Source organism: Zophobas morio, unplaced genomic scaffold, assembly GCF_036711695.1.
Source record: "Zophobas morio isolate AGI-343-1 ecotype UQ-CSIRO unplaced genomic scaffold, CSIRO_AGI_Zmor_V1 ptg000017l, whole genome shotgun sequence".
Lineage (NCBI taxonomy): Eukaryota > Metazoa > Arthropoda > Insecta > Coleoptera > Tenebrionidae > Zophobas > Zophobas morio.
Genome location: NW_026972122.1, coordinates 15,370,195 through 15,387,011, shown reverse-complemented (window position 1 = coordinate 15,387,011; position 16,817 = coordinate 15,370,195). Strand labels below are relative to the sequence as shown.

Genomic DNA, 16,817 nt, shown 5'->3' with positions numbered 1-16,817 from the left:
GTTTAACTGAGATGAGCCGTTCTTGGCTCATAGCTCGCAAATAATTTTCTATTAATTTTAACTTTGAAAAACTTCTTTCATTTTAGACGAACAGTAAATAATCATGTATTCTAGATTATTAAATTATTAAGTATTAAAAACGGTAAGGGTGGTCTACTGGTGTGTGGAAACTGCGAAAATTATATATAGTTGAGGGATTATAAAAAAATAAATAGGTACTACAAAGTTGGTTGATGAATTTATAAATTTAGGTGTACGTACATCAAGATTTTCATCGCAAAAGCAAATTTTTGGTAAAAGTTGAAATAAAAAACCAGTTTCTATGTTATTTCAGTCTTATTTAACGAACTTACAACATTATGTTACATCTTTATATTTTAAGCAAACTCAAAACTTTATGATTCAGTGTTTACGTGTAAAATTTAAAATTTCTCTTATGAAATTATCAAAGTGCACAATTTGTGGTCAACCGAGAGGATTTACTTTGATTATGAAATACCTTGTAAATGGTCAACTAGTTAGGAAACTACTAGTTAGGCTACTATATAATATTATCAATATATATCACATTGGGGAATTTACAGTAAATGTAAGATATGTGACCAAATGTATATGGGTCACGCTTTCATTTATAGGACATTAAGTTACATTAGTACAACATTTTTAATACATTATTAAATAATATATGTTGGCAATTATGATTGTAAAGTAAATGACGGATACAAAGTAACAAATTTAAAAAAATCTATAACTACGTTAAAATTATTCATTGTTATATGGTTAAACATCTTACTTAGGTCTTACTAAAATTTATTAAACAGCACGATTAATTGATGGAACGTAACAATTTCTCCATTACATTGAATTGGAAGCTTAGTAATAGACAGTATAGTAACAGAGAAATCGTAAGCAAAACTCGAATATCAAAAGTATAAGATAATACGTAAAGAATAATATCAAGCTTTTAACAATCAATATTTATGTCTCATTTCTAATCATTTAGTATAGCTTATTTTTATACATTTAGGCAATATGTATCAGTCACAACAATCTTTATAGCATTTTGATAACAGATTTGCTTAGATAGAAGAAAAAGTTTCTATATTTAATACGTTTATGATTGTACTAAAAATCTACAACAGTAGATAGCAGCTTCAATAATTGAACATTCCATCTACTTAATTGAGATCCGTATTTCACCTGAAAGATTATAAATCTTCACACATTTAGGATGAATACGTCTTTTGAATTATTGAAACTGTTATTGTTTCCAATTCCAACCAACATTTTGGTAACAAATATCTAGTTTACTAAAGTCTACCATAAAACTTGGTCTTATTGGAGATCGTTGGCCCATTAGTTTTAAAACTTGACTAAAGAATCGGGGGAAGAAAAGTTCCCGAGTCATTCAAGTTTGAGTCTAATTTAGAAGTACTATCATGTAATCTAGTATCTAAAATTTTGGCCTTGACTTTATCACCCTTTGGTGCAACACTTTTGTGATGAATACGAGAATGACTACTACCAGACGTGCTACTAGACGAGTGACTATCGTGCCCCACATTAACTTCGGAATGACTATGTCTTAAATCACTTCCAGATTTTGGATAACCAGAAGTGCCAGAGAGGATCCACTCGTGCCGCAGTGCTTCGTCGGGTGTCATCCTCTTCTTGGCGTTCCATCTATAAAAATTCGAATTTTAGTAATGTTAAAGGTAGTGAAAAAAAAAAAGAACTTACTCAAGACACCTTGATATAAAATCTATAAACAACGGATCATCACAGCGTAACGCAATAGACAAACTTTTCGATCCTGGTTTTCGTTTTCGTCCCTTCGAATTTGTGATGCATCTAGGATTTCCCCGCGAATCTGCAACAAGTGTTTTCAAATAATTTATACAAATTTGAAAGCTGTGTAATCGTTATTTACAAGTGTCAAGGACGGCAGTGCTTATTGTTAGCTAAGACTAAAAAATTTGCTGACTGAGCCGAAGGCCGAGGTTTACAGTATTATCTTACATGGGCAAAACATAACTTGCTTAATAGATTTTTTGCATGATCAATTAAAAATAGAAATAACATTGTGCAGAAACCAAATTTAGTATGAATTGGCTTATACTTTACAATGAAAACGATTTTGGTTTGAAATGCAAGAAGAAACAAACATTTTGTGTTTAACTTTTCTCACGAAGTTAAAAAACACCACAATCTGTTAAAGGTTTTCGAACTTGTACGTGCACTGGAGAAATATAAATATTAAAGAAAAGATTTAATTTTAACTTTACTGAAGTTTCCGGAAAACCTACTATCAGACATGCATTCTCTGCTAAAAATGACTAATGTTCCAAGACTTTATGATTAAATAAAAAAAATTTGTAAATTTTATGAACAGAAAAATGAAGTAGAAGATAAGGATCGGAGAAAAGGTACCTACATGAATTAAAAAAACATATATCTGAAAAAAATTACAAAATTTACTGGAAATTTTAAATTTAAGACATATAAAAGTCTCTAACAGTGAAAACATTATATAATTATGCAAGTTTAAATCTTTATATATTTTTTTAATTACTTATTAAACCAGTCCATTGTAATTAGAAATGCACACATATAATAGTACAGATAATTCATAGTAACGTTATACTAAATTATTAAAAGACAACTTGTTGTTTAGGTAGATTTTCCATTATTACAAAGCAAATTTTACCAAGGAATGGACATTTTTGTGTTGTGATTTAGACAACCAGCAGATCTATTTAAATCAACAAAAAAATGCAGTGGTTACTTAAAAAATGTGATATGGTCACTAGTACATAACACTTAATTGCAGCTAAATAATAAAAGGATACGAACATATAAAACTGTGTATTCTTAAATCGATATATTGTTACTGGGCATTATGTATGTGATTTTTATCGTAGCTTTCTCAATTGAAAAATAAAGGTCATCTTCATTATCGATGACCTCGAACGTAACTATTACAATCAATCCCAAGATTTTTTTTAAATCACTTCTATTGCCAACTAATTTACTGTGCCAATAGTAATTTTGAAAGAATATCATCGATTTATCTAAGCCAACAAAAAAGCTCGGAAAATTAATCTGCTGCTGATTTAATCATTGTGGTATTTTTTTTACACTTACCGAAAAATAGTCGTTTTCTTGTGGCTACAGCTATAAGTTCATCAGGTGGTGGTCCCAGCACCTCCATGAGACACGCAAGTTGTTCAACTTCGTTTTCACCAGGAAACAGTGGGTAACCGGTATACAATTCTGCTAATATACAACCTAAACAAAAGCAAAGTAAATATTACCTCCCAATAAAATTGTTCCAATTTTGATCTTACCTAAACTCCACATATCGATGGGAGTCCCGTAAGTAAGTCCCAAAATTACTTCTGGGGATCGATAAAAACGTGATTGAATATAAGTGTATACCCGTTGGTTTGTATAACATGAACTTCCAAAGTCTATTACTTTTATCGAACTGCTTCCCCTCTGCTTTAATAGAACATTTTCCTGTAAAAAATTGATAAAAATGTCATTATGCCAGAAAAATAGGAACGCGCTAAAAGCTTAGTTGTGTGTTTATGTGTTCCGTAAACGCATTTTACTTTCGCTTGGCGGTACACTAATTTCAATGTTGAATTATGTATGAAGTTTTCCACGTCTTCCATCCCTCAGATTTATACTAGGCCTAACTAAATTTCAAGTAGATATCGAGCGAGTGTAGTTTTATAACTCCTGTTTGTTACAAATTGACAGGCTGGCTTGTAAAAAATTCGCAAAATATCTCCGAAGTTATATCTCAGTCGCTTTCAATTAAAGTGAATAATGAGCGGATTACGTTAGCAGAAACAAGCAAAATTACGTAAAATATTTGTAACTGTGTTTTGAGTAAATTCATAAGGAAGCTAAACAAGTAACAAAACTTCGTTCCCTAAAGTTTACAAATCTCCGAGAGCAGCTCACTCCTACTTTGCATTAACGTTTGGTTACGGTTTACTGCCGAAGCGTCGCTTCATTTTCTGTAAATACTCGTCTCTTTAATGATCGAAATAGATATAGTTTTTATTTTTACTAACATAATTAATTGTAATTTACTTACGAGTGAACAATAAAAAACGATCAAAACAGCTATGAATTTTTAAAAGTATGTCGTTGATTATTGCATTTTAAACTCAAACTTTCCAATTGACGATGATCTGATTGGCCAAAAATTCTATCAAAGACAAATAAATCTTCAAAAATCCACGGCCACCTCTGATCGTGTTTTTTATTGCCCTCTCCGTTTAAATAATTCAATAAACATTTGCCGTTGCTCATGAACTCCTATTTCCTCGGACTGGTAAGCTATACTTCTATAATAACTATTACTATTGTAATCATTTTGAACCAAACATGTAATTTTTACAGTGCTGTCAATATTAGGTGAAAATAAATGCATAATACTATGTATAAATATTAAGCCGAGACCCTACCTTTTTGACTGGCGGGGTTTTTATTACACTTTCAGAATGTAATATCTCCGTTATTAACAGATTTATTGTTTTGAAATTTTAAATATAAATTGTCCACAACTTATTCGACACAACAGTTTTTTTAACAGGTTACCATCATCATTGTTTTTGAAGGTTTAGTGAAAATTTTCTTTGTGTATTTTAAAAATTCAATATCTCAAACATTTGTAAAAAAATTCGGAACGCGGTTTTCACCACTGTTTCAGCTTACAAAGGTTTACACGCTGCATGGAAAACATTGCCGATTTATTTTCTTGTCATTTCCGACCAAAAAATCGACATTGTTTCCCAAGTAACGGATAGAGTTCTGTAAGCTGAAAACAGTGGTGAAGTCTACGTTATGCAATTTCCATAAATAATAGAGATATTGATTTTTAAAGATGCGTGATGAAAAATTTCCCCAAAATGCTAACTCTTGCGTTATATAGTGAAAGGTGTGGAGAGGGTACATTTAAATTTAATAACTAGGTCTATTAGGAGCTATTATGTTCTGAAAATCCCATGAGGCAAAGTTAGGGAGGGACTCCTCTTAAGGCGAGGTGTGATATGGAATAAAATTTATTTGTTTACTTTTTTCCTAAATTCAAATGGCTGGAGTGTATTATGCAGTTATGGCATTTCTACAGATTTTTACATTGTTTTCCTCATCGAATAATATCCAATACCATTTTCGTCGCACAATTTTTTTTAAGCACGAGTGTATTTGTATCGTATATTGACCTTTTTTGTGAAAATGTAAATGGTCTAAATGAAGTACAAAGAAGGTTCTGGAAGTTTATTTTAATTTTTTTATAATATAGTTAATGTGATTGAATACTGTTACCAAATTTGCTAAAACAATAATTACCAGTGTCTTCATGACCTTATTTTGAGACTCATTCTTTTTACTTTTGTAAGTCCTCGCTTGTGTTCGATACCGTATGGGAGCTGATTCTGATAATAATACGCCTATCAAATAAACAAATGGGGAGTCTGATAACAAGTTTCTTGGTTTGTGACTGTATATGTGTGGCGGCAAAGTAAACTCATTCATTATTAATCTGGATTTGTCTTTAAGGCCAGTCGTTGCGTTTGGCTCTTATGGGATGTTCAGTGCATTTTCAGAATGTAAGATTTCCATTATTAAAACGTTCATTATTGTGAAATTTTATATGTAACTTGTCCACAACTTTCTCTAAGTATATCGTAAGAGTAGTTTTTTTAACAGTTTAATACGAGCCCCTACCTTTTTCACTTGCAGGATGTTCAATACATCTTCAGAATGTAGTATATCCACTATTATGAACAGACTTATTGCTATGAAATTTTAAATATAAGTTGTCAACAACTTTATCTAGATAACACGGAGGCAGTTTTTTTAAATCATCATTCTTTTTAAAATTTTGGTGAAATTTTTCATCACGTATTGTTAAAAATCAATATCTCAATTATTGGAAATTTCGAAACGTCGTTTCCACCACTGTTTTCAGCTTACAACTTATGTGGAAAACGTTGTCGATGTCTTTTGTTGAAAGTGAGAAACAACAAAAGCAGGTTCTTCGACACAAGTTTCTTTTTAGTGTGGGTATTTCATTTTCGACAAAAAAAATCGACAACGTTTCCCGGGTAATGTATAGAGTTGTGTAAGCTGAAAACAGTGGTGACATCTGCGTTACGAAATTTCCATAACAATAAAGATATTGATTTTTTAAATACGTGACGAAAAATTTCACCAAAATGCTAGAAAGGAGATGATCAGAAACTGTTCTGCATTATAGAGCAAAAGGTGTGAACAAGTTATATTTAAAATTTCGTAACAATAAGTCTTAATAATGAGGGACTCCTCTTAACATAAGGGAGTCGGTAAACGGATTGTTTTGTTAAGTCAAAACCCTGAGCCCGAGTAAAGATTATTATTATAAAAACAGAGAAAGCAGTAAATGTTATTAGATCTTAATTATTACAAGTTTGATGTTTCAGAAATCATTACTTATCTACTAGCTAAATAAACAGACCTAAAAACTGTAATGGTAATATTTTATAAATGACCAGAAAATGCACTCACAATTAGACTTTCGAGCCGAACATAATACTCAAGCAATTAATATCAATTTTCGCAACAAGGAAAATGTATTTTTTCCACTTGTTAACCAACCGGCTCCTTTATCAATGTAAGTAATTTAATAATATTATTTGAAGTCTAATAAAAGTACAATACGCCTTACAGGGTCAAAAACCTCGCACAGAGGATATAAATATAGCCATCTCTAAGTTAGAAAGAATAGTAATCTATTAAGCCGTCAGACTGAATCAAAATTAATGTGGGCGTGTAAAATTGAAGGAAATTGCTGAACTTTTTCTTCCAAATAAAGTAAGACCGAGCTTTGTCTTCGCCATTGTCATCGCCTTGTCTCCGTTATTGTACTAAGCCTTTGTAATCTTCAACACTAGGACTAATTTGGAATTCCCGACAAAATTAATTTGGTAATTTAGTAGCGAGTGTAGAGATCAACCCTTAAAAGCACGCAATGTATAAAAGCTTTCTTCACTACCTCATCGAATAACATCATGATGCAATTAATTCACAAGGTAAACTGAATTTAAGGGGTGCGTTGGGTTCAGTGTCAACATCGTTAAGCGTCCTCTCTGAAATATATTCAAGCCGGTATCTGTCTGATTGATGTTTATTCTAATGTTGCTTTAGGTTTCAAGCCATCGTTATCGAGAGACAAATTATCCATTAATAATTTTGCGGGTATATGTATAAAAGCCTGGTTTTCAGACGACAACCGAGTAGGTATCTAGAACGAGCGCGTATGTATGATTTTAAAGGATTATTTGTAAAGTAAAAGTTCACCTTAAATATACATATTTCATGATTGGTACAAATTATGGAAATGGAATGTTCAAACTTCGAGGATTCCTATCTCAAGCCGTAATAATTTTACTTGAGGGTAAGCGACGATGTTATGAAATCAGGGTAGAAATGAAGAGTAAGCCCAAATTTATTATATTTTACAAATTATAAGCTATTTAAAATGTAAGCTTGTAATAAAATTTGTGCTCAAGATTAACCACTTCAAATATTCTTCTTGGGAAAATATTACTAAAACATCAAATTTTTCAATTGTGTGCAGGGTGTTACGCACAATAATTCAGATTTGCACTAGTTTACTAATAAGAGCACAAGATTTGTTTAAACTGCACTAAAATCTTGTTTCCTTCAGTTTAAATGAAAAGTTTATAAAACAAATTGCAGTTTACCCATCCTTGAAAATACAATTACGTGAAATCGAACACAAGACAGAATCAGAAGGACAAAAATAAATCTACAGTTTCCACTTAGTTACTAACTGTAGCAACAAATTATTTATTAATGCCAAATAGGCAAAACGGACAGATGTGAGATTATTATAATGTTGACAATACTACTACTACATGTGTTTGTACTTACATTAGGCTAAAATTTCGTGTGAAAAAACTTAATTTTAAGTAGATCAGAAATAGAATAAAATTAACAGCAGAGATAGCAGTAGAGGCAATACGGGTACGAATTTTTTGTATGTTATACCATACCACAATGCTATAACTGAAAAGAGAACCTTCTCATTTTGGTGAATGCTCGATAAAAATGTGTTCAGAACGACAAAATAATGTACCTGGGCAATTCTTAGAATTATAATTAAAATTTAAAACAATTTTAATTCGTTACATTGTTCTTTTTAGCTCTAGTGATATTATATTAATTTAATTTGAGTGTAAAAAGAACAAAATACCTTCATATGACGTTTCAACAACTAAACACAAGTATCGTTACTTACACGTTCTTTGTTTCGTGCGAATTAACGTAGTTTCGAACCTCTTACAGAATTGATTTTAAAATATAAAAACTACTGCACTTATTTTTAGCTTCTTTTTAAAATTTGAATAATAATTTTATTACATTAAAGAAAAGACAATTTTGATTGTATGCGTGGTGGCTATTAATAAAATCTTTTTAGTATGTCACTCATCTACTCATAAAAGCTGTCCTTGACTCAATATCGAACACCGATCGTTGTTATCAATTTAGAATCATTTTAGTTAAAAAGGAGTCCAAGGACAATATGTGAACTCACAAATAGACCTTTAACGTCACAACTCTAGACAAAGTGACGTTTCACACTTGAGTTCTTCGTCACACAACAATGAACACCGGTTATGACGATACTTACGTCACACGTTAGAAGTTGTCATTACCCTCGCGACCTTTATCTTTCCGCAATAATCACACACCATTAACTTCTTGCTAAATAAGTCCAGAATATAAAAAAAGGTTATTGTCGTTTATTTATACAAAGATAATTTTGGAAGTTATTCAAGGCGAACTTTCACATTTTACATTTTTGTGTGACATAATGAATCGTGATGGTTGCGAATTGCTTTATGGAGATTTTCCATGGAAATGGTGCTTGTTAAATCTGGCGGAAAAGTATCTCCATATGAATGCCAGCTATCCACGTACAGTCTCCGTTTTACTTTGTCATAAATTTACAATCTTACGACTTGGAGGTAATTGGAGTGACAGGCCAAATAGTGTGAGTATTACTACCTTGTTACAGAAATTACACTTTTACCAAAAGTAGATATGATATGTATTTTTTGTAATTATGATATAATAAACAAAACACCTTATTTAAGACTACAAAAAATCAACGACAACCCAGATCAATAAATAAAACATCCATTTACATTTCAAAATTCAAGTCTTTGTCAAATTTTTGATTTATCGCAAAATGTGGGCTCTTGGAATGACATCTGCTACTTTCAAATGTAAATTTAGGTAACTTACCGGCTTGAGGTCGCAGTGTATAATATTCTCCTTCTGGAGCAACCTGAGACATTTCAACATGGAATTGGCGAACCTTCTGATTAAATTTAAACTAAATCCCTGGTAGCTGTTCTTCTTAATCAATTCGAAGAGATTAAGGCTGTAATAAATTTTGGTTGTAAGCTTAACTCTTTGCAAGAAAATGAAAATATGGCGCATGTAACAAAACTCCTGATTTTAATTAATACATTCATTAAGTGCTGCTATTAGAGAAGGTTATCAAAGTTACAACGCCACGCAGCAAATTAATCTTTGCTGGTTGTTTCCTTCCAGGTAATGAACTGTCTTTATTGGGTTTTCTTAGTTCGAAGGAAGTTGTTAATGGCATTGTCACGATCACAAATATTCGTTGTTGTTTTACAGGAAGCCTAGCTCGAGCATAAATGCATTGTTATATTGTTAATTGGGCGATTTACATGTATGGGTGCGATTCTTTTAATGTCTTAATTCAAGTACTACAGGATGTTCTGGAAAACAAGGAGAAAAATGGAACTGAAGATACATTTTTTTAAATCATATTTCGGACTAGGTATAGCTTTTTGTGAAAGTAGGGTTGGAAGAAAGTTTCAAGATTTGAAAAATTAATGTGGTTGATTCATTGGAGCTTCATTACTTATAACGGGTGTCTAATTAAAAACCTGATCAAGAGCGCTGCTTTCTTTCTTTAGGATTTTTCCGAGTGTCGTAGTGTTTGTCATCGTGTTCGTGACAGTTGTCATTTCGACGTCAAACTCAGTTTAATGATTATTAGTTCACAGCAGTCAAAGTGACAAGCCGTTGACAGTTTTTAAAATTCATTTCGGAAACGACATACGGAAAAAAAAACAAAATCTGGTGATATAACACTCTTGACCAGGTTTTTATTTAGACACCTCATATAAATGAAAATCCAATCAAAGTTTGTTGGTAGCGAGTTTTTTTTTTTTAATTTAGCTATTTTAAGATATATATGGTCAGTCTTGCTGGAACTAAACGTCTTAACAAAGAAGATTTAATAAACAAAGAAAGTCATCAGCAACAAGTATTGAGTTTAAAATAATGTGACCTTATGTAAAATTGTCATAATAGCCGCTGCAAAATAAATATTTTTTATTTGTTCATTCAAGTGTCCACCTACCTAATTTTAGTTACATAATTTTTATTGTTTTTAATATTATTGACCATAAAGTAAAATTCCTAATAAAAATTATGGAGAACAGTCACAAGTAATAAATTTTGTAACATATGCACAAATTGTCAATTTTCTGTTTGATTTTATGGTACAAAATGCATATAATGGTGGCAATATAGCAATAATAAACCCATCATTTAGTCTGTAAATATTCGACATTAGATCGTGTAAACATTCAGAATATACAATAAAGTTGTTTGTTTACATAGGACGAGTGGTATTGACCTACTTTACAAATTTATAGTAGCGGTTTTGTATATATTTTAAAATAAATAGGAGTAATTTTTTGTTATTTAAACACATAAAACACTAACAAAGTATTGTAAAGACTATACTATAAAAATAGTTATTCGTGAATTTAGTGGAACTAGTACTTCTCACATAAGAATACGTTTCGCGAACGACTTATATACTTCCATAATTTTCAAAAATGCTATTTTGTGCTCTGAGTTGTCTCATTTATTATTGTTAAGGAACTGATTTTGGGTTGTCATGTTATTAGAAATATAATCTCAGATTTTATCTATTCGTTATTATAAAGCTGAAACTTAACATCAAAAAATTATTTAATTCTTGCACACCCTCTTTGAGAGTGTTATTATTTCATATAAAACTGTTTTTCTCAAATAGAAAACATGTTTAGTATGGAACATTGTAAATTTTTCTTATTTAAAATTTACTTTAAATGAATAAATCTTTTAATTACTTATTCTATTGCAAAAAAAAAACCTAAAGAATCTAATATGTAAATTTTTGTTGTGTGTTGCACATGTCTATCACTATACAAAGTGACAACTACTGACCGAATAGATTTAATATATTTAAACCTATTTATCGATAATACGAAACTAATAATAATAAATGTCTACAAAATACCTAGAACTAAAAAATTAGTTTCTCTTCGTCTTTATTTATTAGCTATATATCCACCTTTGTAAAAAAGGACAATATACCAAAAGATCAATAAAAACAAGCGTAAACTACTAAGTGAACAAATTGGAAATTTATAAACATTTCAAAATTTATGGAACCGTTATAATTTTTTAATGAAATTTATAAAGTTTTCTTCTGTATTCCGATGTCTGTCGTCATATTTACTGTAGACAAATGTTCGATTTCATGCACATACATGTAAAGTTGACGGTAGAAACTTTTAGTGTGTTTTCAAAAAATTGTAGTTAAGGTAGACGACGAAAATATCGCGAATCGTTAACACATAGAAAATTGTTGTAGGATCATAACTGACTACTATTTGTTAGTCTTAAACACAGCCTAATGAAACATATTTTTACAAATAATGAGATTTTTTTTTTTAGTTTTATTTGAGTTGAAGTTGTTGATGCCGTTTTTTAAACACACACAAATATTTTAGGTTCATTAAAATAAAAACTAAACGAGCCGAAAACCTACATATAAAATTGCGGTAGTCGTTCTTATCTTAAATATTTTAGTATAATGAATCTCAAAATAAATTCATTCGCGTACGGTCTAAGTGAGTAAGCAGCAAACTTATCGTCATGAAAATAACGAGATTCGTATTTGAAATTTTGATTAGGAGTTGTTACACGCGACGTAAAAAGAAACCACTAACCTCAATAATTCGAAACTTATGCAGAGATGATTTCTAAAATTGAAGTATTCTAACATGTGGATAACGTTGTGGTTTCCGTCTTTGTCTTTCTTTCGGAGGTGATCGAGTATGCGAACTTCGACTAAAGCTGGATGGTGAAACCTTTTCTTATTCCTGATAATCTTGATGGCAACATGTTTGTTGGTCATGTGATCCAATGCCCTGATCACTTGTCCGAAGCTACCCTTCCCAATAACTTCTAGAATTTCGTATCGGTAGCAGATGTGATCGTGCAGAACCTGAATAAATTAAGAATTTACTAAGGCAACACAGTCACGCATATTATGGAAAACGATTATTAAAGTAAAAGACGGGACTATTATGATTAAGTTAGGGATCGAAGCGCTGGGAACTGAATTAAACTGATGATAAATGTCTTGAATAAATTTTATGATAAATTGTTCGGTTTACAGTTGCACCGGAGACGTCGCTAATTTTGCTTGAAAATGTTACGACGATCATTTCTAAGACTTACCTTGATATAACTTCCACTTTCGTCGTCGTAGCCGCTATTCTGCGATCCGCCTTGTTCCCCATGAATTTTGCACGCATTCAGCCCGAGATACCAGATCTTGGAATATTTCTCTATTTCAGTCTTCTCATACTCTGTTAGACGGTTGCCGTACAGCCGAAGAGCCTCTGGAATGATAGAATGAAAATTTTATTTATCGAAAACAAATGTTTTCCTCGAATAAATAGCAGCAACTTGTGGTTTATGCGCAACAATATTCCACACATTCCCTCACTCGAATTCCAAGCTTAATTAATGGATACGTTATTAAACCCAAAATGGGAGGGAAAAATGTTCCAAACATTTATCAAACGCGAAACTGCCTGTTTACCCTGGGTCATTTGAAACTTTAGCATGTGCGTGTCGGGAATGTTCAAATAAGTGCCTACAATAAAAATATCTGCATAATTTTTCGTGATTAAAGTTGACTTAAAACTACTTTTCAAAGTTATACCTTTATGATGTACGTAACTTTAAAAATTATGGCTCCCAAACAGTCAACTTTTTTATTTTATTTATTGATTTGTTTATTGGTACACGAATTTACACGTATAGCCACTAATTTCAGGTACATATCCCACCAACAAAGAAAACAATTTCTTTCTATTATTGTAAAATAGTAAAATACTAGAGAACATTTATTCCTGTTATCGTCAGTGTATAAACGTCGCTATTTTATTTAAAAATTCCCTGCGATTTCAATACAGTATATTGTCCATCAAAAACATTTCAGTTATCGATGATAGTGATTAGTTTATTCACGTAAACAAACTAGGTCTAGTTTCGGCGTACTGTTCTGAAGGCATAGCCAATATCGAAGTATACCACATGATCCACAAAATTTGTATTCGGGGTAGGGTGTGATCACTGCACGTCGAGCATGATAGACAGAAAGCTAATGTTTATTAAAAAGAACTAGAATAAGCTTGCCATGTATTAATTAGAGCCTGTTCTAAATACAAATTTTTTGGATCATATGATATTTTGTTTTATACACGATAGTTATTAAACTAAAAAAAGTAGCTAGTTGCCCGATGAACTCGATTACAATATTTCCTTAGTTTACGCTAGGAAAGTAACAATTATTTTCTACAGGTTAAAGTTTTTCTCATGTAACCTACCCATATGTTTAACTTTTTATCTGATTATAAAAGAAAAATCTTGACCTATTCACTGCAATCATATACACATATATAATCAGGAGTCCCCATTTCTGTCTTTTTCTTTGGAATATGGCTGAGTTACGAGTTTATATTTTCTCCTACACTTTATTAAAAAAAAGTAAAATGTTAACCTCAACTAACGGAACTGTGTAACCAGTGACTGAGTGAAAAACATTTCAGAAACATTTTTGTTGAGTGAAATTTTCTGCACTCTTAACGTTACTATTTTGGGAAGCATTTGTGTCTAAGTGTGTGGAAATAAACAGTGCCCTTATGGCAACATCAGGACGACTTTTGCCGCATTGTTGAAACGAGGATAATAATGAAATTGTGAAACTAGCGTTACATGTTGGTCCATTTAAGTTGAGTAGTCAGTATTGTTGCATACGGCAAGTTAGACATCTTTGACTTTTCATCAACAGTTTGACGTTTTAATCGATGTTATAAACATTCTATATTATATAATTTAATGGAGTAGTAAGTATTCATATCCCACGACCATGAACTAAAATTTTGTTTTTATGAGAAATGACCATGTGACGAACTTCTAAACATTAAAAAGAGGCATTAGATCATATATTTTTATTTGTTTTCACTTCCAGAGCCAACATCGGTATTGTAAGAGGGTTTATTATTATTATCATCATTACTTTTTAATAATTATGATCTATGTAAGTATTTATAAAACCGTAACATTGCTGAGACATCTAAGATTTTAATAATAAACCGTATTTTCCTTATTAATAAAGATCAATAAAATCTTAAATATTACACAAATGCGAGTACCACGACTAATAGGCAAAATAAAACGATTTTTTCATAAATGATTCTAACATCCAAATGGGCACTGATTTGTTTCACCTCTTTCGTATTATGCAACTATAAATTCCAACGATAGTTCAAATATAACACTTATTGTGATAGATGACATTTTAGCCATAACAATTAAAACTTTAAAACAATCTACCATTATAAAGAAGTGGCAAATCTGCAAATTTTTAAATTTCACGGGTTACTGGATGTAAGAAACATGTATGAAAGTCCGGTACAAAGATTTCGCGTCGCATCAGATATAATTTCACAGATAATATGATTGTATATTCAAAATCATCAGTAGACATCACAAAAAAGGGCTGTCAATTGTAATTTTAGTTTGAAATCAGTTTTGACGTAGAAAGTTCGTTATACTCTGTTTGGATAGCATAGGTATCGAATGCCATACGATAGTTGTTCTAAATGTATAATTTCAGCATATGTAGTTAAATGATTTTGTATTCGACATATGGATGAGATACTGATGTTGTCTTTCAGATTAATGGAAACGTTTTTTGAATGACGGTGGATACAGGTTTTGCATTATAATCTCTCGAATTTCCCGACATCAACTTCTATTACTTCAGCCTATATTTTTGTTCCTGACATGAAACGTTCCATTTCTCTAGAACCAATAAAAACGTAAACAAAACCGTAAGGAATAAATTGAAACTGAGAGCGTCCCTGCGTAGAATCCACAGGATTTGTAAATAAAGTGTTGTTAGGTGTAATATGCTTTATTTTATTATTTGAGTACTGTCTGTTGTATTTTTTCTGAAAAGTGGATAACAAGGGTTCGAATTTAGTTTTCAACTCAATTTGTAATAAACTATCAATCACAAAAAAAGTCTAAATTAGCGATTAAAATTTAATTAACAGTTACATATTATTAAAACACAGTAACCATCCACAACACTTACACATAAACAGAATTGTACAATACATCGTAAGATTGAAATAAAATAAATCCAGGCTATACTTCGAAAATAATTAAAAAAAAATCCCTTCTGCAGAGATATAACGGATTTTTTTAATGGGAACTTCACTCTAAATGCAACCCTGTATGCCCATTTGGGTATCTCTTTACTTTTTCTTTTAATTTTACTCATACGAATCATCAAATTTTTATTTTATCTCAAATATTTCGTAACAGATTATTTTTAATTTTGAAAATTGCGAACTAAAATTTTCTAAAATTATAAACCAAATATTTATTCAAAAATACTGTTTTAGACGCTTGCTCCTTCTGATTAAGTAATATTAAAATGCTTTAAGTCTTTGGATATGCTTGTAAAATAACTCATCTAATTTCTCTGGAATTTTGGAAGCATAGCTGCTTATCTAGGATATTTATTAGTAAAGGAATCAAGATGTAGACGTCATTTTAAAAAATTATATTTAATGAATCATCCGCACATGCGTTACTTGTTGTTTCAGATTTTCTCGTACACTATTTACACGTATTTACATATTTTTAATGTGGTTAACATATTGCTTAATTTTTAATGTCATCAAATTTAATCTAACATTTTTAATTTCATCAACCAGAAAATGTGTTTCAAAAAGATATCCTTATTGAAAAAGATTGGACTCTCCATTTTTATCTATTTACATTTTTTCTTTTAATAATTTTTCAGATTTTACTCATTATGTGTTACTAGGTTAAAAAAATATGGCATGCAATACAGTCTCCTACAGAATCGCTTTTTTCTCTGCACATTTAATAACACTTGTTCATCAACATTTTTCTAAAAATCGATGTGGAGTTAAATCAACATAAATATATAAACGAATAAATTTGGTAAAACTGTGGCGAATCTGAAATCAATAATCGCTACATTTTCAAGCGTTTAATTAGTTGGTGAAAGTTCCTAAATGACAATGAATAATTTAGTCTGCCATTTCCAGATGACCCCACAAAAACGCCAATATTTTTTTAGATGATTCGTCATTAAAACATTTTTTTCACAAAGCTATAGCATTTAAGTATAGTGAAAAAATCTACAAAGCGTATAACATTAATAACCTTCTCAGAACTTCGAGTAAATTCGATTAAACGCTTTTGAGATGATCGATACAGTAAGTGATTCTTGTAATTTTTAAGCCATCCTGTTTGAGAAATTCTAAGAAATCTGTAAAGTAGTTTCAAGACGAGTTATT

General features: G+C 31.0%; 1 protein-coding gene across 4 annotated transcripts in view; it reads right to left on the bottom strand.

Moving 5' to 3' along the window:
- Positions 1–317: 317 nt before the first annotated feature.
- Positions 318–16,817, bottom strand: part of LOC135130696 (dual specificity tyrosine-phosphorylation-regulated kinase 2-like) — a 53,269-nt gene continuing 36,769 nt past the window's right edge. For all 4 annotated transcript variants that reach the window (XM_064058133.1, XM_064058130.1, XM_064058131.1 and 1 more), the window contains exons 4-10: positions 12,646–12,809; positions 12,132–12,409; positions 9,331–9,469; positions 3,348–3,519; positions 3,145–3,288; positions 1,741–1,870; positions 318–1,683 (exon numbers count right to left, since the gene is read on the bottom strand). In XM_064058133.1, the coding sequence (XP_063914203.1) occupies positions 1,374–1,683; positions 1,741–1,870; positions 3,145–3,288; positions 3,348–3,519; positions 9,331–9,469; positions 12,132–12,409; positions 12,646–12,809 (1,337 nt within the window). In that variant the 3' untranslated portion in view covers positions 318–1,373. The remainder of the gene's footprint in view (positions 1,684–1,740; positions 1,871–3,144; positions 3,289–3,347; positions 3,520–9,330; positions 9,470–12,131; positions 12,410–12,645; positions 12,810–16,817) is intronic.